The sequence below is a fragment of the Otolemur garnettii genome, unplaced genomic scaffold, assembly GCF_000181295.1.
Source record: "Otolemur garnettii isolate 467f Iridium unplaced genomic scaffold, OtoGar3 scaffold00101, whole genome shotgun sequence".
In the NCBI taxonomy this organism is placed as follows: Eukaryota; Metazoa; Chordata; class Mammalia; order Primates; family Galagidae; genus Otolemur; species Otolemur garnettii.
Genome location: NW_003852496.1, coordinates 6606961 through 6627169, shown reverse-complemented (window position 1 = coordinate 6627169; position 20209 = coordinate 6606961). Strand labels below are relative to the sequence as shown.

At 40.3% G+C, this 20209-nt stretch overlaps 1 protein-coding gene across 2 annotated transcripts in view; it reads left to right on the top strand.

Moving 5' to 3' along the window:
• Nucleotides 1–20209, top strand: part of PPARG (peroxisome proliferator activated receptor gamma) — a 140022-nt gene that overhangs the window by 52498 nt on the left and 67315 nt on the right. The window contains exon 1 of one of the 2 annotated variants that reach the window (XM_003796243.3): nt 8592–8696. The exons of the other annotated variant lie outside the window; for it this stretch is intronic. Coding sequence (XP_003796291.1) covers nt 8615–8696 — 82 coding nt within the window. The 5' untranslated portion in view covers nt 8592–8614. Of the gene's footprint in view, nt 1–8591; nt 8697–20209 lie in introns of those variants that run through there. 2 annotated transcript variants of the gene reach the window in all.

Sequence of the window (20209 nt, the reverse complement as noted above, 5' to 3'; positions counted from 1 at the left end):
AAAAAAAAAAAAAAAAAAAAAAGAAAGAAAGAAAAAAAAAGTGAGAGTGTATGCTTTCCTTCAAAGAAAATAAAAATGCTTCCTTTCAGGAAAGAAGGTATAAAAACTACACTTTAGTATGTATCAAAAAACACCAAACACCAAACAAATAATATACATAAACCATATTATTCTTTGTTTGAAACTCTCCATGTCTTTACTGGAGAGATTTCTGTTATCCTGCCCTGCTCAGGTTTATTTAACAGTATACAAGAGTCTGTCAGCCTTAAACAGTAGTTGGAAGGTATTTTTGTGGGGGTGTTCTGCTCCCTAAGTTGATCTAAGTCCACTGCCCCGTGTCTGTTGGAGTTTCATGTCACACAGCACAGACTCCCGTTACCCTAACTCACTCTTGCTCTTCTCTCTTGGGTCAGTCTTGCCGTCCATTTCCTCTCCTTGCCGCAGACCCAGAGCTTCTTTGTATTTCAGGGCTCATCTCAATTTTCTTGTCCTCCTGAAGCCTTTTCCCATCCCTCCCATCCCCATCCCTGGTCGGAAGAGCTCTGTTCATCCTCTGAACCAGTACTCAGCTGCATTTGGTTTAAATCCCTTCTCTGCCTTTATTAGCTATGTGACCTTGAGACTCAATTTTCTTGTCTGTGAAATAATGATAACAAACTAGCTCACTAGCCTGTGAGAGGTAGAGATAAGGGGTGGCAATCAGTGGCTAGTACTGTAGCGTACCTAGTCTGTGTAGCTTGGCACAAGCACAGTGTGTTACAACAGTCTCTCAAGCTCCCTGCTCGGTCGTAGAGTGCTTTGTGCTGTTCTTTTTTTTTTTTTTGCAATTTTTGGCCAGGGCTGGGTTTGAACCCACCACCTCCAGCATATGGAGCCAGCGCCTTACTCCTTTGAGCCACAGGCGCCGCCCATGCTTTGTGCTGTTCTTGGTCCTCTTTACTAGAAGTAGGAAAATGGCTTGAGAATTGAGGCTCAGTCCTCACTGTTCTCTTCCAGGCAACCTGATACATCACTGTATTGCTTGGTGTATAATAGGCCATTGTCTCATCACGTCTCTACCTCATTCTTTTCGGAGCGTGTTTCTTTTTTATGAAATGGACTTACCTGTAAAGTTTTTATAAAGTCTAACGAAGTTTTTATATTTTAAATACTTAGTGCAATGAGGGAATCTCATCTAATGTGCACAATGTGAGTCTGTTCAGCACATCCCCCTGGGTGCAAGGCTCAACTTCAACTTGAACTTCACCTTAGAAATGAAAGCAATGTAACCTAAACATTTGTACCCTCACATTAATCTGAAATTAAAAAAAAAAAAAAAAGCACCTGACAGAGTAGGTGGTCATAAATGTGGAACCTGAATAGCTACTTTATATTGGCTCAGCACGCGTAGCACAGCGGTTACGGCATCAACCATATATACCAAGACTGGCAGGTTCAAACCTGGCCTGAGCCAGCTAAACGACAATGACAATTGCAACAAAAAATAGGCAGGTGTTGTGGCAGGTGCCTGTAGTCCCAGCTACTTGGGAGGGTGGGGCAAGAGAATCACTTGAGCCCAGGAGTTTGAGGTTGCTGTGAGCTGTGACGCAATAGCACTCTACCCAGGGTGACATAGTGAGACTCTGTCTCAGAAAAAAAAAAGCTAGCTTATATTATTTCAGTCTACTTGATTTCACTGATGCTGCTTTAAGACATACTATTTAAATTCAAATGGAAACTCCTGATTAGGACAGAATTTATAATGTTGTGTTTAACAAAAATTGTGAATGAGACAAACTTCTAGGTTGACCTAATCTTACTATTAACTGATGGATGATGATTAACCTTAGTGGAAAATAGACATAAAAATATGCTCCAAGGTGGCCCATATACTGGAGGTGGCGGGTTCAAACCTGGCCCCTGGCCCAAAACTACAAAAAAAAAAAAACAAAAAAAATATGCTCCATGCTGACTATCTCTTGTCACTGAAATTGAATTTACAATGCATTGATTTCACGTTTTATTTTATTTCCTATCAGCTCTCTGCTTGCCGTCATGAATAAAATGTCTACTTCTGCTAAGTGAACTTTTAAAATTTATACTTGTCTTTGACGATTCCATGTTCTATTTGTGTACCATTTTTTCCTGAAACTTATTTTTGTAGCTCCTTTTAACATAAAATGATAAGAGCGTTACTTGACGACTGTTTTTATTATTTTATCAGTCAAGTTTCATGTGTAAGATTTACAATTTTTATTATAAAATTTCATGATACTACAATTTGGAGAGCCTGTTTTCTGTCCCAGGCACTGATTTATTTAAATCATCCTTAATTCTCAGAACTCCTTTTTTAGATAAGAAAACAGAGGCTTAGGAAGATAGAGTAGTATGCCCAAAGTATAAACATTTGTAAGAGCTTGAATTCAAACCCAAATCTTTTTGATTCATTATATCATACTAACTGAAGACAAATTATGCAGCGCTTTATGGCAAAAACCCTTCCCTGGTTCTATATGGAAGTTCTATTCAGTGGTTGCTGTTATTTTCTTGTTTTCCTTTGAATAACCTCCCAGTGTTGCTGTGAGCTTCAAATGAAATAAAAACACTGTACAGACCTAAGGCGGGTTTTGGCGGGGAGGGTTTGATGTTGTTGGAGGATGATTACCTCAGAGTAATCACAGAGTGATTCCTTTCATTTTCATAAGAGCCGGGAACTCTATCAATAGAAACAAAAACTATTATTACCAGAAGAATCCCAGAATACTAGGATAATTCAAGAAGAATCTACGAGTGAGGCAAAAGAACATTTGTCTGCAAAATGAGTATCTTAGTTGGCATTCAAGAATTATCAAATTTTAGTTACTAAGGCAAGTGGTTATTGAGTACTTTGTGTCTGAACTCTGGGATGGCATTTTCATAGGTAATTCATTCACATGAAGTGAACAGTATCATAGTAAAATGCTGTCACGCTGATAACGTGAAAAGTGATTGTTCTAACATGACTGTTGGCAATAAGGATCATGGATTTGAGCAATTTATTTGAATATTTCATTGCTTTATTTTAACAAGATGGGCACAGGTTGGAACTTTGGACTGGGAATTCAGATTTCTAGCTCAGACTCCGCTGCTAATTATCTGGGTAATGCTTTGGGCAAATCATTCCTCTGGAACCCACGTTCCTTCTATGAAAAATTTAAGAGTTAGAATACGTTAATCTCCCTGGTGTTAAGTTTTGTGAGTCTGTGATTTCCATGGCCCATACATTTCCTTTAGTATGGTTATTTTACATGAACTAAACTCCAGTGTAGCTGTGTGGCGCAAAGCTTGCTGTGGGGCCCCGTGGGTTTCTAGTATGGGTCTCCAGTGGTGAGATCTGTTATCTAAGACATCTCCACATAACTGATCTTGAAAAATTAACTGATAAAATCTGAAAACAGAAGAAGATACATGTTTTAGAGGTTTAGAATTTCCCGCAACATGAACCTGTGTCAATTGATAGCATGGCCCATGGCATTTTATTATTTATTTATCTCCAACTTACTGGAGAATTTCACATAATCTGTGCAAAGACAAGTTAATGTAGTTCAGGTGGGACGTCTTTGGTTCAAAGTTACAGTGATTTGAAGTGTTTCATTGATTCCCTAGAAAGTGGCTGGACAGGTAAGAGTCTTTTTCAGGTATTAGGGGCAAGTTAAACTTTTTGAGGGGAGAAAAAAGGATTTCAGTTGTGTTTTCTTTTGAAACTTTTAATTTACTATTGGGCATTACTCTTCCAGATAAAAAGTATATGCGGTCACCTTATTATCTGTCAGGTATGAAAAGAAAGTAGTCACTCAGGATTAGAACATGAATAAGAATACGATATAGAGTATTTCCATTAAATGAGCTAATTATAGGCATATTATTCAGTATCTCAACATTAGAACCCAAAGGCCCTTAAGGATTATCCTATTTTGCAGATAAGCCTTCTTCTGATTTTAGAGATGTGGACCCCAAAAGTTGACACAACAAATTTGTGGCTGAGCCCAGCTAAGAACCTAAAACCTAGGCTTTCTGGCACCAGTGTCCATGTTTTTAAAGTCAAGGAGACTTCTAAAAAAATGACCACACATTACATCTGCTGGAGCTGTTGAGTCCCAGTTAACATCATTTCTTCGAAGTTATTTTTCTTTGAATCAAAATGATCTAGTTGTTTTAACATATTCATTGTGCCTGGAAAATGTTACTTCCTGCAAATCCGAACAAAATTATCATTAGTGATTATAAAGAAGAAAGAATTTTGCCTTTCAAAGACGCAGCCAAGTGCAGCGATGGGTGCCCAGCCACTCAGAAGGCTGAGACAGGAAGATCGCTTGGGTCCAGGAGTTTGAAAACAACCTGGGGAGCACAGCAAGAGCCTGTCTCAAAAATAAATAAACAAACAAATAAATAAATGATTTTTTTTTTTAAATGACACTGATGCATTGAACAGTGGCATCCCTTTGTCTCTTTCTGTGGGAATAGCCTGTGCTGGGGGTGGTCGGAGTTCCATCTGGGATACAGGATTATTTGTTCTTCTCAAAGGCATGCGCCCCGTTGGCGTATCATCCCTCCCATGCTCTCTTCCCCATAAAGAAACTCTGACCTGATGCAACCAGCACTTGAAGATAAGGCTCCCAGCCCACTTCAGTTGCACCAAGAAAAGGCAGCTGGTCTTTTGGGTCGGGGGAGAAGTGAGTGAGCTGAGGTGGTCTTTCTGATAGCAATTGTCTGGCTCTGCTCGAAGCATCATCGAGCAATTTAAGTCTTGTTGGAACAAGAAGAAAATAGATGCTGTTATTAGTTCATTAGGTTTCTAAACTCCTTGAATGAGACCCGGGACACTAATGTGGCAAGCAGCTGTTCTTTCGTCACTCTCATCATCAATACAAACAACAAACATGGGTTGTAATGCCAACCAGGGATACCGTGCCAGGGTCTGGGGATCTGAAGTGTTAGAAGCCCTCAAGGAGCTGTTAGCTAACTACCTTTTTAGCCGAGTAGCACTTAGAGCGTTAAATGAAACAACTTCTAAAGTGATGTTACGGCAAACAAAAAAAAATACTGTACACATAATTCTACATCAATATTAACATAGCTTAGCTCACACAAAAGAAAAAAAAAAGCAATGGAAGCAGTTTCGAAGATCTGAGCTCAATCTAGAGAATACATTTCACATGTTAAGCCAAAAGTAGATTAAGGTTTTTATTAGCTTTCGAGAATAATGCAACACAAAAAATATTTAATATCCTGGATCATGTCAATATTTGATGTAAATCATTCCAACTCTGAGTGATACTAAAAAAATACTTTATGTAGATATAACACCATAATTTTATTAGCTGTTAGTTTTTAGACCCTCTCTCTTTGCTGTTGAATCATTCACAACTTTTATTGGTCTAATTGCCTTCTCCAAAATGTACTAAAACTTGGAGGGGTTTTTTGGCTCAGTAGTTATTCAGATTCTTTTAGGCAAATGCAGATTCTATAATGTCATATGAAAAGACTAAATATTGAAGAGTAACCCTCTCAAATACCAAACCAAATTTTTTTTCAAGTGTCAGGAACAAGGATAGAGTTAAAGAAGCTTTTCTTTCTCCTCATTATATGACTACTCCCCACTCCCCTTACTCTTTCTCCTGTTGCGGCTGTGGGTTTGTACCCAAAGCCACATCCATATCCCTGTATTTCCAAAGCCCAATGAGAGATGACCTTTTTCTCAACCTCTGCCTTGCACAAAGCCCTCCATCTCTCCATAGAAGAATCAAGTTTGCATTTGTCCATAGTACATGTAGAAGTGGTACGCCTCACTCTACACCTTCTCACTCTGTAAAATACCAACACGGTTCTCCAAGGGAGCTCCAAGGCAGTAGACTTTTATATTGACAAACAAGTGCTGATAACCCATTGGTGTAAAAGCACCCTAGGCAAGGTCTAAAGCTCCAAATCTTACAATGCAGTTACCATCATGCTCTTTTATGTATTTCTGTATAATATCCTTCTGATGTTGATATGATAAAGGGTAGGATGCTGGGAAATTTTAAGGCCTTGAAGGGAGGGTTAGTCCCATGCATGTCAAAACCCTTATAAATTTCCTGGTGATCACATACCATTCACTGATAGTAACAACTTTAGTTAAGCAAATGTGTTATTTCTAATACCAATGCTTGCTAAATGACCTTCAAAGTTAATTAAACTGAAAGATCATTCTTTTAGGTATATTTGGACAATTTTAAATGTAGTTAAATGTGAGGTCATTCTCAGTTGGAACCTTGGCTTACCAATGTATTTATCTCCTAAGCCAAGATTGATACCTGGTCCTTAGTGTATTTAGTAGAAGCTCCATAGGTGACCACCCCCCTACATCAACCGCCTCCTTGTTGAGCCTCCTTTCGTAGACCAGGTGTGCACATGTACACATCAGTAGGCCTAGTTCCTTAGCTACCACCTCCATATGAATAGGTGGATGAATAGATGGATAGATACAAAATAAAATTAACAAGCTTTTTCATTTTCTCAGAACAAAACAGAAGCATAATTAGATACCATAAAATTGGCTCAGTTTATGTTCATCCTTTTTTTTTGAGACAGAGCCTCAAGCTATCCCCCTGGGTAGAGTAAGTGGCATCAAAGCTCACAGCAACCTCCAACTCCTGGGCTCAAGCGAGTCTCCTGCCTCAGCCTCCCAAGTAGCTGGGACCACAGGCGCCCGCCACAACGCCCGGCTATTTTTTGGTTGCAGCCATCATTGTTGTTTGGTGGGCCCGGGCTGGATTCGAACCCACCACCTTAGGTGTATGTGGCTGGCGCCTTAGCCACTTGAGCCACAGGCGCCAAGCCTGTGTTCATCCTTTTTAATGGCCACATGAGCAGGCTGTTGCTTCAGGGACCCAGCACACTCCAGCACGACAGGACAAAATATTATCATTAACATAAAATGTGCCTGAACAATCCACATGGTGTAAGTATTTTGCTAGTAACTTGGGGTGTTCTGTTGTTGCTCGGTTTGTCTCTGCTGTCAGGAATTTAAGCAGCAGTTACTCAGCTACGTGGCAGGCTCTGTGTTTATCAAAATTGTAGTTTTTCCTTATTTACTATTTTTGAACTCTGTGAGATCAGAACACGCCCTTCTTGTTCATCACTGTTTCCCTAGCACTTAGCTCAAGGCTTGCCGTATTTTGGCAATAAATATTTGTTGAACAAACAAATGAAATACAATGAGTAAGACAGGTTTTTGCTTTCAAGTAAAAAATACTAGCGGAAGCAGGAAGGGCAGGTTGTGGGCATGTGTTCTCAGGTTCATAGACTAATTAGCTGTCAAAAATGTGTAACTTACAGAGCAGCTAAAGCACAGTGTGAGGGCTGTGAGAGGCTGGCTGCCTGGCAGACATGCAGGTTGAACAGTGTCTGAGAAAAAGACAGGAGAAGCAACGGTAGGTGGGGAGTCCAGAGGTCAGTTGCTTTGAGGATAGTCGGGAAGACTGGATCTGAGTATCGACCAAATTGTAACGGAGACTGGTAGAGAACTGGAGGACCACGTAATACAATGGCCTCAGACACAAAACCCAGAAGGTCCCCGGGTAGAGCTGGGTGGCACGAATGAGCTGCCCAACTCCTCACTTGGTCCTGTGCTGTCCAGACCCAGTAAGCATTTCACTCTGAAGCTCTTGCTGCTTGATTGACGAGGAAACTTTTCCTAGTCCCCTTGAAGAATGAATAGCTACTCAACATAGATTAACCACATATATATACACACACACATTTCAGTGGGGGAATATTGGGAGAAGTGTGAATCAGAGAATCATTGCCGTCTGTGGAGGCATCTTTTAAAATCCACAAGTCGCTGCAATTCTATTAGGCCACTCGTGTGTAATTTGGCACAGCTAATGTTTCTCTTTGCCAAAAAGGGCAAAGGCCCTGAGCAAGAAGCCAGTTTTTTCCTGGTTACAAAACTGACCACAATTCCTCATCAACCTAACAGAGTGAGTCTGTTTTTTTTTTTCTGGTAATGCAGTCCTCACAAAGAACTCCATTTCTGGGTTATGACACAGCATCTGTCGTTGAAACTGCAACTGATGCTCAAATGTCACCAGGTGGGACGCTGCTGCATTTGGTGTTGATGGATAAACCGAAGTTTAAAAAAAGCAAACTCTGATACATGTAAAATCAAAGCCCTATCAGACCCTGTTTTCATTCTCTCCATCAAGGTATATTTTGCCATCATGAAACAAGCAAGTGAATATTGGCCAGTCTCTGTGCTGGAGATTCTCAGTACTGTACAGCTCACACCCCTCACAAGACACTGAGCATGTGGGTCACTGGCGAGACAGTGTGGCAATATTTTCCTTGTAATGTACCAAGTCTTGCCAAAGCAGTGAACAACATTATGACACAACATTTTGTCACAGCTGGCTCCCTAACAGGACAGTGCCAGCCAATTCAGGCCTGGTCCTTTTCTGTTTGTTACCACCTCTCCCAAATACTTGGAAACTTAAGTCTTGATTCATTGGTGTATTCACAAGTTCTGTGACTGCAAGTCTTTTAACGGATTGATCTTTTGCAAGATACAGGCAAAATAATCAGTGTGAATTACAGCAAATCCCTATTCCATGCTGTTATGGGTGAAACTCTGGGAGATACTCCTATTGACCCAGAGGGTGATTCCTTCACTGATACACTGTCTGCAAACACGCCACAAGGTAAAGTCTATTCCAGATACGAGTACTGGGGACTGGGGGCACTTATGTAAGGGTGAAATTGCTCTTCTGGTTTGTTTTCCTAGTTATATGTGTTCTAATGCCATCATGTGTATAGTCTAGTATTTGAATGTTTCTCTTGCTGCTGTGGTGTTCACTGGAAAACATATTCAGAACTTATTAAAAAAAGAAACCTGACCTACTCCGTATTTTATCTTGGTGCATGGCTCCCATTTTCTGCATTAGAAGCTTTAAAGATATATGTATATCCCTAAACAATCCTGACCATTCCTATTTCCCGAGTTTTTGTATGTAAGGGCTTTTTAGAGTACTTGAGGGGTTACTTTCCCCTCTTTTCATCTTAGATATCCCCCGTAGCAGTTTTTATCCCCCTCACAGAGTTTTTATTCCTTTTGAAATACTCTCCGGACTTTTCTCTTCTACTTTGAAATTTAGATATTTGCATGTGCATTTTGACTCTGCCAAAGAATTGGACGCTCTCAGAGTGTAGGACTTAGTTTAATTCTTTTTTTAGATCTCTTAGGATATTTCCTAGCATGCTGCCTAATGCAATACAGAAGAATAAATTGTCAGGACTTTGAAAAATATATTCCAAGTGTCTCCTTTTACCCATAAAGAAAATGAAGTCCCTAAAAGTGTAAAAGCTTATTGCATGCTAACTGAACTACTATTAACTACTATTTCTGTTCAGGTAAATTAGATTCAAACAGATACCTCATTTGCAACATTTCTTTCTTGGCCATTGCAAAATCTAAGTTCTTCATTTCTGTAGCTCCTTCTACTGGAGTTTCTTAGCACAGCCTCTTCTTTTTATATTGTTTCATATTTATTTCTACATTTCTATTTGTTTTGCTCTCATAGATTAAATAGGAGATTAAATCATAGATGGTGATAACTATTGTGATTCCTATTTTAGAATATAAGAGCTGAAGCATTAAAATGAAATCACTTGATTGCTTTACATTTTAACCTTTTTAGTTATCCTGGAAGCCTGAAGTTTAAATATATCCGACACAATTTTTAAAATATCAAGCTTTTTAAAAAAATGTTTAAAAATTTTAAAAACATATCTTCTAAAATATTATTTTATTGTGATCATTTAACTCAATATATACTTCTATCATCTGAGCCTCTTAAATGGACGTTTTATTATGTTCTGTAAAGTCCTGTTTTTCTGCAAGCTGTAAAGATTATTGCTATCTTTCTTTAGTTATTAATTCAGCCTGCCTCAGGGCAGAATGTCCTGGTTCTACTGCGAAATAGTTGTTGGGTCAAAATTTGATAGTTTTGTCTGTTTGAAGATAATATGTCTAGAATGTAGCACAACAAATATTTTAGGTTAAGGAGGGCCGAGTACTGTTCAGGGTGGAGCACGGTTATGTGATTTAACTTAGTTTTCATTCTGTGCTAATCTCTATTTTTAAGCTTTGAATTTGAACTGCATTTAATTTTCTTGAGTCTCAAATCCCTCCAAAAGAATGATCTAGTACTTTTGTTCGTAATTAACATGATCCAGAGTAGAATTATTAGCAGTTAAAACATATTTTGTAGCAGTGATTGAACTTTTATCTTCTGTGGTGTCCGTCTACTTACTGGTGAGTTCCTACAGCCCAGAGACCTGTGATCATTACTTCCATTGTATTCTGTAGATGCCCGTTAAATATTAACTCCACCCCTGCCAAAACAAACAGACAGATTTGAAAATAAATTAGTTATATGATCATTGCTCGCTATCTGAGGCCAGCAGAGATGGAACCCTATGGAGATGAGAGATTTGGCTTTGGTACAATAGTTAATTTAGATGCTCCTTTTCCTTCATCAGAGGCAAAGTATAACAGGGGGGGTTGTTGGAAGTTTCTGGATACTGCTGTTGAAGAAAAAAATAGCACATTTAGTATGAATGGCCCCAACGTCCAGCTGTATCTGTCATGTTCCTGCGGTTAAAATCTCCACTACACTAAACCACCATGCGAGAGGACTGTCACCCTCTTTCCTAGGCCCCATTGTTACTGTGACCCTTTTATGTTATTCCTTTCTCTTTTTTCACCAAGGGCTCCTCAAGCAACCCCAAGTAACCCCACACTGGCTCTGAAACCGTTTCCACTAGTAAAAATTGGCAAGACTGCAGGGAAGCTTCTACAAGCTCAAGCTGAAATGTGCCTCCCGCTTTCCTGCCAGATTTAGTCCTGTGTGAATTTTATAATTTTAAGTTGTTGCACCAGAGCAGTGAGAGATGATGACACACTTGTCCTTTGGAGCTGATTGAGCAATGGAAATAAGCCTTAGAGACGCGATAAATCCTGCAATAGACAATCCCTCAAAACGAGAATCTCTCCGGAGGTAGGAGCGAGTGAGTGATTGCACACCATTTTTATTGAGGGATCCCTAAGCTGTGTGTACACGACTCCAAAAACATTTACATAATTGGCCAATGTTTTCGCCTTTCCTGAAGTTTGCAGGGACCCCTGTAGTACTAGAGAATATAAGAAGTCCTATCTTCAGCATATATGGACAGTGTGTGCTTGAACCAGTTATGTTTCCTCTCTGGCCCTCCGTTTCCACCTATATCAATTAACCAAAATACGGGATTACTGTGAGGGTTAAATGACACAGTGTTTGTGAAAGCGGATCTAAAGCCCTTGATGGAGTTAACTGTTTTATCCTTGTGGTATTGGTCTCTTGTGGATAGACTAGAAGGCTCTGGTACAATATCCTAAATCTGAAGCACTTTATGGAACATGGAGAAACAAAATCTGCAGAATTCTTTATTGCAGTTCTATGAATGAAATGGGGCTTCTGCAGACTCACCCATCCGTGTTTTGATAAGGAAATGATCAGACTTAGGGAAAGCACCTTTGTATCTGATCTCTTTAAATGGAAAAACTATGATACTTTCATTAACGTTTATCTGTGAAGAAATGGAACCTCCGAAGGTTGAAATCATTTTGGGGCCTCAGTGAAAGCGATGGTTACATGTTTTCTGCTCAGAGATATTGAAAAAACATCATAGATTTTAATGTTCTCTATAAAATGAAGTGGAAGTCCAGAGAAGGTTTGAGTTAACTGACACAGCCCTGAATTTTTTTTTTTTTTTTTTGAAAAAGGGCCTCAAGCTGTCCCCCTGGGTAGAGTGCCATGGCATCTCAGCTCACAGCAACCTCCAACTCCTGGGCTCAAGCGAGTCTCCTGCCTCCGCCTCCCAAGTAGCTGGGACCACAGGCACCCGCCACAATGCCCAGCTATGTTTTGGTTGCAGCCGTCATTGTTGTTTGGCCGGCCTGGGCTGGGGATTAGAACCCGCCACCCTAGGTGTACATGGCTGGCGCCTTAGCCGGTTGAGCTATAGGCGCCAAGCCCACAGCCCTGAATTTGATAATCTCACATGTAATAACTATTCAAGGCCTTTTAGTTGAGTTGTACTGTTGTTCGTATTAATTTTTTTCTTGATATGCCTTTGTTTTATTATTTATTTATTTATTTTGCAGTTTTTGGCCGGGGCTGGGTTTGAACCCGCCACCTCCTGCATATGGGGCCAGCGCTCTACTCCTTTGAGCCACAGGCGCTGCCCTATTATTTATTTCTTATCTGACTCTGATTAACCTTTCTTGATCACCAGGACTTAGTAAATTTGGTAGATTTCTAGATTCTGAAACTCTTTTTACTGTTTTTCTAAAAACTGTCATTTATCTAGTGCTTTTCCCCCATGAATTATAGGAAACACCCCAATAAATGTCATTTGTACTAAATGCTCACAAGAAAACACAGGTTTTCTTTAAATCTCATTTTCTCCTGGCATCCCTGACAGATGCAGCTTGGCTTGAAAGCCACCTGACAGCAATTATCCTTTTAAACTGCTAATTGCGGTGTAAAACATGGGTCATAAAGTGAAAAACAAGTTTTATACCTCTGGTTGTCATAGGTCACTATTTTCAGCCTTCTCACAACTCTATTAAGATGACTCTGGGGAAATTCTAAAACCACCATAGTTCTTTACTAGGTACCTATCTTCGAGTCAGAGGAAATCTGAGCAAACTAAATTTCTTCATTTCTTAAATCAACAGAATTGACCCAGAGCTTCTATTGCGTTAGTTTCCTCTGGACACACTTAAAACAGATGCTCAAGGCCTCACGCCCATCGACTAGTGTTGAATATTTGAAAATACGGGTGATAATGAATTTTGGACTCATTTGAATGTCACTAAGTTTCCTGTAAATTTCTTCCAGATTATCTTTTTTGTAAATGTAGTTTTGCACCTGTAACTACTTTATAGAGACCCAGAAATTTGGCACATGTAACTGATAGCAGCATCTGCAATCCAACTCTTACAACCTCAGTGTTAAGATCACGTGGCTGTTTGAGCACACAGTATTTTAGACCCATGTAATTTTTATTTGAGCAAGGTGTTGCCAGCGGGAGAGCAAGGTTCCCACAAGTCATGAATGGCACTTGTGGTTAATACTGTGAAGCAGATTTAAGAGTCAACTGTCAGTTACCTCCAGGGGAATTACCCGTAACTCTTGCCTCACGGCAGGTTTCTGCACGGCCTTTGAGCTGACCTTCTACATGAGAAACTCTGCCGTCCAGTGCAAACCGTCAGCGATATGGTCCTAAAAGTCTGTCAGATTATCTCTCTCCTACTATTTATTGAGCGCCTACTGTTCGCAAGGCCCTGTAGTGAACACTGAAGTCTGGACACCTTTGCCTGGCTCTTCCCAGCTCTTATTCATGGATTTTACCACATGTTAGTCGTTGGCTTGCCCTGCTCTGCTCAGACTGATCTCTTTGTCCCGAGAATAAGCCATGCTTACTCTTGCCTTCAAGTCATGAAGTGCCTTTCCTAACTCCTCCACCTTTTCAGAGCCACCCTGTCCCTCAAGGTCAAGTTGAAATGAAGTAATCTCCACTCCACAATGCATTCTCTGACTGCATTACTGTTCATTGCTCTCCATTCCCTCTAAACTGAAAATGTGTTCAGAATCTCTTTCTTCCTCCTCCACGGCCACCCACCTGGTCCAAGCTACCGTCTTTACCGGGATACTAGTCTCCTGATGGATTTTCAGCTTCCACCCTTACCTCTCCACAGCCTGGTCTCAACCATTCACATGGAGGGATCGTGTCAAAATGTAATCAAGACCTGTCACTCCGCTCAAAACCCTACGGTGGCTCCCCGTGTCACTTATAACAAAAGCCCAAGCCTGCCCCATGCCCCACTGGCCCACCTCAGGTGACCTCTCGGATCCCCTCTCCTCTCCTTCTGTCTCACACTCACCCAGCCTCGCTGGCCTCCTCACTGCTCCTCCTCATTCCAGACACACCCCTTCACGCATCTGTTCTAGCCCTTGACCCTGCCTGGAGCCCTTTCCTCTGACAACCTCTTGGCTAAACCTATCCTGTCTTCCTCATCTCTGCTCAAATCTTACCTCCTAGTTGAGGACTGCCTTGGCCGTCCTATTAAATTGTCCATCCTCCTTGCTGCCCTCCCCTCCTTTACTCTACAGTTTCCTATTTCAGAAGCATTTATCATCATCTGACATACCACATAATTTATCGATGGATTATATTTATTGCTTATTGTCTGCTTCATCCCCCAAGAGTGTTAGGTTAACCCACGAAGGAGGAGATTTTTATCTACTGTGCCCATCCACTGATCCATTTATTCCAAGTGCCTGGAATGCTAGGAGATAGTAGTGTTCATTCACAGCTTGTTAAATGAAAGACTGAAGTCCTCTAATATTTATGGTCTCTGTTAGAAAATTTAGCCCTTAATTAGAGACTGTCTGGTGTTATTTTCTGGAATTCCCTAAGTAAAAATTATTATATAGTCACTGGATAAAAGACCCATGTTTTATTCTGTGTTGCACAAAATGCCTCATATGTAGTAAGTATCTACTAAGTTCTTACAGACTTATTGACACCAAACTTACCTCCTCCTGAACCTCAGCAAACTTCTGAAGTCAGGAACTGGAATATGTTTAGTAAATAAAAGCTAAAATTTTAGCCTGTTTAAATAGTATTATTGCTAATGGAAACTAACCAGTACTACTGACATGCTATAAACCAGGTACACATATGTGTGGAATTATCTGTTATTTATAGAGTTATTTCCATCATGTCCTTCAGTTAGTTTGAATGTCATTCAGATATTAATTTTAATATTATACGTTTATGAAGTACTCAAATCCCTGGCTTCTTCTGCAATCTGGCCACTTGTTTTGTTTTTTTCTGTTTTGCTTAAGAGATAGAGCCTTACTATGTCACCAGGGCTGGAATGCAGTGGCACAATTAGAGTTCATTGCACCCTTGAATTCCTGGGCTCAAGCGATCATCCTGCCTCAGCTTTCTAAGTAGCTGGGACTATAGACGCATGCTCCTGTGCCCAACTACTTCTTAAAATTTTTTTGTAGAGACAGGGTCTTGCTATGTAGCCCAGGCTGGTCTCGAACCCCTGGCTCCAAGTGATCCTCTCATGTTGGCCTCCCAAACAGATGGGATTATATGAGCCACTGCAACTGGCTATCTGCCTACCTTTTGATACTTGGGATACTCGTTTGAACCTCTGAAAGACTTATTTGCTAGGAATGCTTTTGTTTTTGTTGCAGTTTGGCTGGGGCTGGGTTCGAACCCTCCAGCCTTGGTATGTGGGGTCTGCGCCCTACCCACTGAGCCACAGGCACCACCCTAGCAATGCTTTTAAAAAGTGACTTGATTAAGTAACTGATATCCAACCTATTAAAGCACTTCGAGCGTTCACTGCCTGATAGGTAATAGGGGCCTGACAGATGTTACTTCTGTCTTCTTCTCATCTTAAAATAGACGCTACCACTTTGGGATAAAATAGGTAACTGAAATTTTCTATTACCATGATTGGTTGGACTTACTGTTTGCTCTCTTGCAATATTTTCCTTAGCACGTTTAAAAAGAACATTTAGATATTACCAGATAAGTACATATTACTAACCATAGTTCCAGAAGAAAGAAACCAAAGTTGGATTACTTGTTTTGGCAAAGAACCAGAGGCAAAAAACTAAGCAACAGAACCGGAATTCTAACATCTTCTGGTCCAGAAGTGTGAGTGCTTTGTTTCCTCTCAGATGTTAATTAAGTCACATCTTGGGGAAACAGTAAAATATTCTGATATTATTATTCTCATCCATTTGTTTTGCCTTAACAATTAAATATGTTTGATGCAAGATCATTCAGTTGTTTCTTTTTTTTTTTTTTTTTTGAGACAGAGCCTCAAGCTGTCCCCCTGGGTAGAGTGCTGTGGCATTACAGCTCACAGCAACCTCCAACTTCTGGGCTCAAGCGAGTCTCCTGCCTCAGCCTCCCAAGTAGCTGGGACCACAGGCGCTCGCCATAACACCTGGCTATTTTTTGGTTGCAGCCATCATTGTTGTTTGGCGGGCCTGGGCTGGATTTGAACCGACCACCTTAGGTGTATGTGGCTGGCGCCTTAGCCGGTTGAGCTATAGGCGCCGAGCCCATTCAGTCGTTTCTTACACTTTACCCAAAACCCTGCCTTTAGTTTAGCAGTTACAGTTATGTACCTATTATATAGGTTGTCTAGGCGTATTTACTTAGTGGATTCAAATATGATGCTAATAAGGGCCAAAGGTGTGTGTTTGATGTTGAGATGGCCAGATTTACACAGAAATCTTTGCCAATGATACAGCTGCATCCTGAGGTATAAACAGTTGACCTGGGGCAAACCGATCCCACTTTTGAGCGTGTGTGCTGTATAAAATCTGGTCATCTTTGTCAGCGTACACATCTAGTTACTGTTGTTAAGCAGTGTTGGGTAACAGAAAGGGGATGTTGGTGACAGGGTCCTGAACCTTTCCTTGGGCTGTCAATACCAATGACCTTCCAAACTGTCATCATCCCACTGGCTCCACATAATTCAATACCAATGACCTTCCAAGCTGTCATCATCCCACTGGCTCCATCTCCACCAGAACGCTATCCCTGATTATTTCAGAACAGACTGGTCTTTTTCTTTTCTGCATTTCTAGAGCACTTACCTTCTCTGTTGCTAGTTCAGGCTCTGCTACTTCACATCTTTCACCTTTGAAGCTTCTCAGAAGATTAAGAACTACAATGTTATGTATTTCTTATGTGGCTTGAAAAACGCCTGGCATGTGGTATTGGTTATCTTGATTGGAGATGTTTTTGTTTTATGTTACCGATGGCACATTTACTGAGCTGAAGATACTGAGAAAGGGGAATGCCCAAGAAACTAGAACAGGGAAAGGTTTGGGAAAGAGAAAGACTGCAGTAAAATAGAATGGTGACTTTTTAAAGAAGCGTGGTGTATAAAATGGACTGCTGATAGGAAGAAAAGTTAAATTAGCATAAAATGGGGAGCTTGAATGGGTTTAACCCACTGACTTCAGCTCATTTAAATGGAATATCTCAAACAACTCAACTGATTGAAGCAGATTAACTTCCCAGACACAAGACTCCTCATGTAAGCACGAGTGTTTAGAAAAAAATTTAACCGCATTGTTTAAAAATATGGTGTCTTTGTAAAGCATTGTAGGCCTTCCACACAAGACAAATATATCAGTTTTAGAGCAAAACAAAACTTTTCCTACTTCTTTAGATAAAATGTGCACCCTTTGAATTTTCACCTGCCTCATTGACACTGATAAGAGGTTCTTGGTTGATCATGGATTTAGCCTTTATTGGGCAAGGAAGCCGGTTACAAAAACAGTTTATTAAGACTCATTTTACTGGTCATTAGGTTGATTCAAAAAGCAAAAGGACTAATTTTAATACTGTTTTGTAACTTTAGAATTGAACAGGTTTTAAACGCATGGCCTAGAATTCTGTGACGATCCTTTTAGCATAACTGAAAGAGTTTTTGTTGGCTTATTTGGTTGGTCCGGGCGTTTCCTTCTATCGTTACTGGCTTTCAGGACCCTCAAGGAACATTCTCTCTTATTCTCTCTTATTTAACCTTTTTACTGAAGTATAATACAGAGAAATCATTTTCAGTTTAGCCATTCTTGGGGGTGGCAGTGTGGTGGTATCCTACTGTAATTTTCTCTGGTGACTAAAAAGTTAAACCCTTCTTAAAATATTTGTTTTCCCTTTGGCTGTCCCGAGTACCCGCTAAGTGTTTGGCCAACTTTTCTGCTGGGTACTTTAGATAAGTGTGCTGAAGCATTGTCAGATACACGCATGACAGATAGTAGTATTTTCTCCCATTCTGTGCGCTTTTTCATTCTCGTAACAAACAGAACTTTTTAATCTTAATATAGCCCAAATTTACTAGATTTTTCTTCTATGCTCAGTGCTTTCTCTAACCCTTTGAAGAAGGCTTTGCCTCCTCCACGATTAGTGAAGTATCTTCATTTTTATTTTGAAAGTTTTGTAGTTTTATAATTCACATTGAGGTCTGTCAGCCACACAGAACTGGCTTCGTGTGTGTTGTAAGGATCCCTTCTTTTCCATTTGAGTGTGCCGTTCACTTACTTGGTTTATTGAGAAGACCATTCATTCCCCATTCCACAGCAGCGACATTGGTCATAAACCAGGAGCCGTCTAGGTGTGGGGCTGATTCTGCACTTGTCCTTCTGTTCCATTGGCCTATACTGCTTTGTTTTGGGTGAGTTAGGATATTGACTTAGTTACTGTAGCTTTACACTTGGCTTTGGTATCTGGTGCTGTAAATCCTCCCGCATTCTTCCTCTTCAGGATTGCCGTACTTATTTTTGATCCTTTGAATTTCCACATACATTAGACTCAGCATGTCGATTCCCACACAAACGTGCTAGCGTTTGGTTTGGAATTGTTGTGAATCTATAGATGAATTGGGAGGGAATTGAAAGCTTTCCAATATTGAATTTTCCAATCCAAAAACATGGAGTATCCTTTTACTTATTCAGGTATTCTTTAATGTGTTTTCAATAATGACTTTGGGTTTTCAGTGTAGAGCTCTTACATGTACTTTGTTAAATTATTTTTTCCCTGGGTTGGTATTTGATGTTACTGAAACTATTTCAATAATCTTTTTTTTGAGACAGAGTCTCACTCTGTCACCCTGGACAGAATGCTGTGGCCTCATAGCTCACGGCAACCTCAAACTCTTGAGCTCAAGTGATCCTCTTGCCTCAGCCTTCCTAGTAGTTGGGACTACAGGTGCCCACCACAACGCCCAGATATTTTTAGAGACAGGGTCTCGCTTTTACTCAGGCTGATCTCAAACTCCTGAGCTTAAGCAAGCCACTTGCCTTGGCCTTCCAGAGTGCTGGGCTGACAGGCGTGAGCCACTGCACTCAGCCTTCAAAAACATTTTAAAATTTCATTTTCTGTTTGTTGCTGGCTTATAGAAATCTAATTTTTTTAATATTGGCTTTATGTTAAGCAAAATCTTTGCTAAATTCTTTTATTCCCTATAATTTCTTTCATAAATTTTTTTCAAAACACAGTCATGTCATCTGTAATGTTAGTTTTATTTCTTCTTTTCTTTCTTTTAAAAATTGTATTCTTTATTTTTCTTACGGCATTAGACAGGCTCTCCAGTATGGTGTTGGGTACAAGTAGTCAACTTGTATACCAAGTAGTTGGTACTATTATATTTTTCCTGACCTGGGGAGGAAAACTCTAAATATTTCAAAATCAAATATTATGGCCATTCTAGGCTTTTTGTCTGTCTGTGTTTTTTATAGGTATTCTTTATCAGGCTAATGAAGTTCCCTCTTCTTCCTAGTGATGAAGGTTACGTTTAAAATTTGAGTGAATTGTAACAAATGCTTTACTATACAACATTTTTTATAAAACTGTAATATCTCAGGAAGGAGATGTAAAACATGAAAAAAAGTTTACTGTGGACATTTTAACATCACATTGCAACATATTTTAAGCTAGTATGTAGGACAGCTAGTGAAAATCTACAAATCGGCCCCAAACCACTAGTGGTTGTGTCTGTTCTGACACTTTGATTCCCACCCGTTGTCTTTTCAATTGAGTGCTTGGCCAGGAAAATGAAAACAAAACAGCAGAGAGGATCCTATCATTTTGCCAGACCAAACAACTCTAAGTAAGAACGTGGCTTCCCTGCTCTGATAATTCCGAGTTAGTAGAGGATCTTCAGTATAAAGTATTATTTAAAGCCACCTACCAAATCTGTCTTTAGTTGCAGGAAGCTCTTTAACAATCAACCATGTTTGAGGGGTGCATGACGCAAAGAGAAATAGTAGTTTGGCAGAGCTTTGGTGCTTCCTACTTTCCCGGTAGTTACACACTGGTCTGGAGCATTCCTTTCGTTTTTTCTTTTCTACTCCTCTTCCCCATTTTCATTCCTGTATTGCTACAAAGCCAAAACCAAAATGTGGAGGGGGAGCTAGCCAGGGGAAAACATTCCAGCCTCTTTTATCTGACCTAAGCAGGTCCCTCCTCCTCCACTTCCTCTTCCTCCCCTCTACCCCCTCCTCTCTCTCCCTCCCTGCCCCTTCCCCCTCCTCTCTCTCCCTCCCTGCCCCTTCCCCCT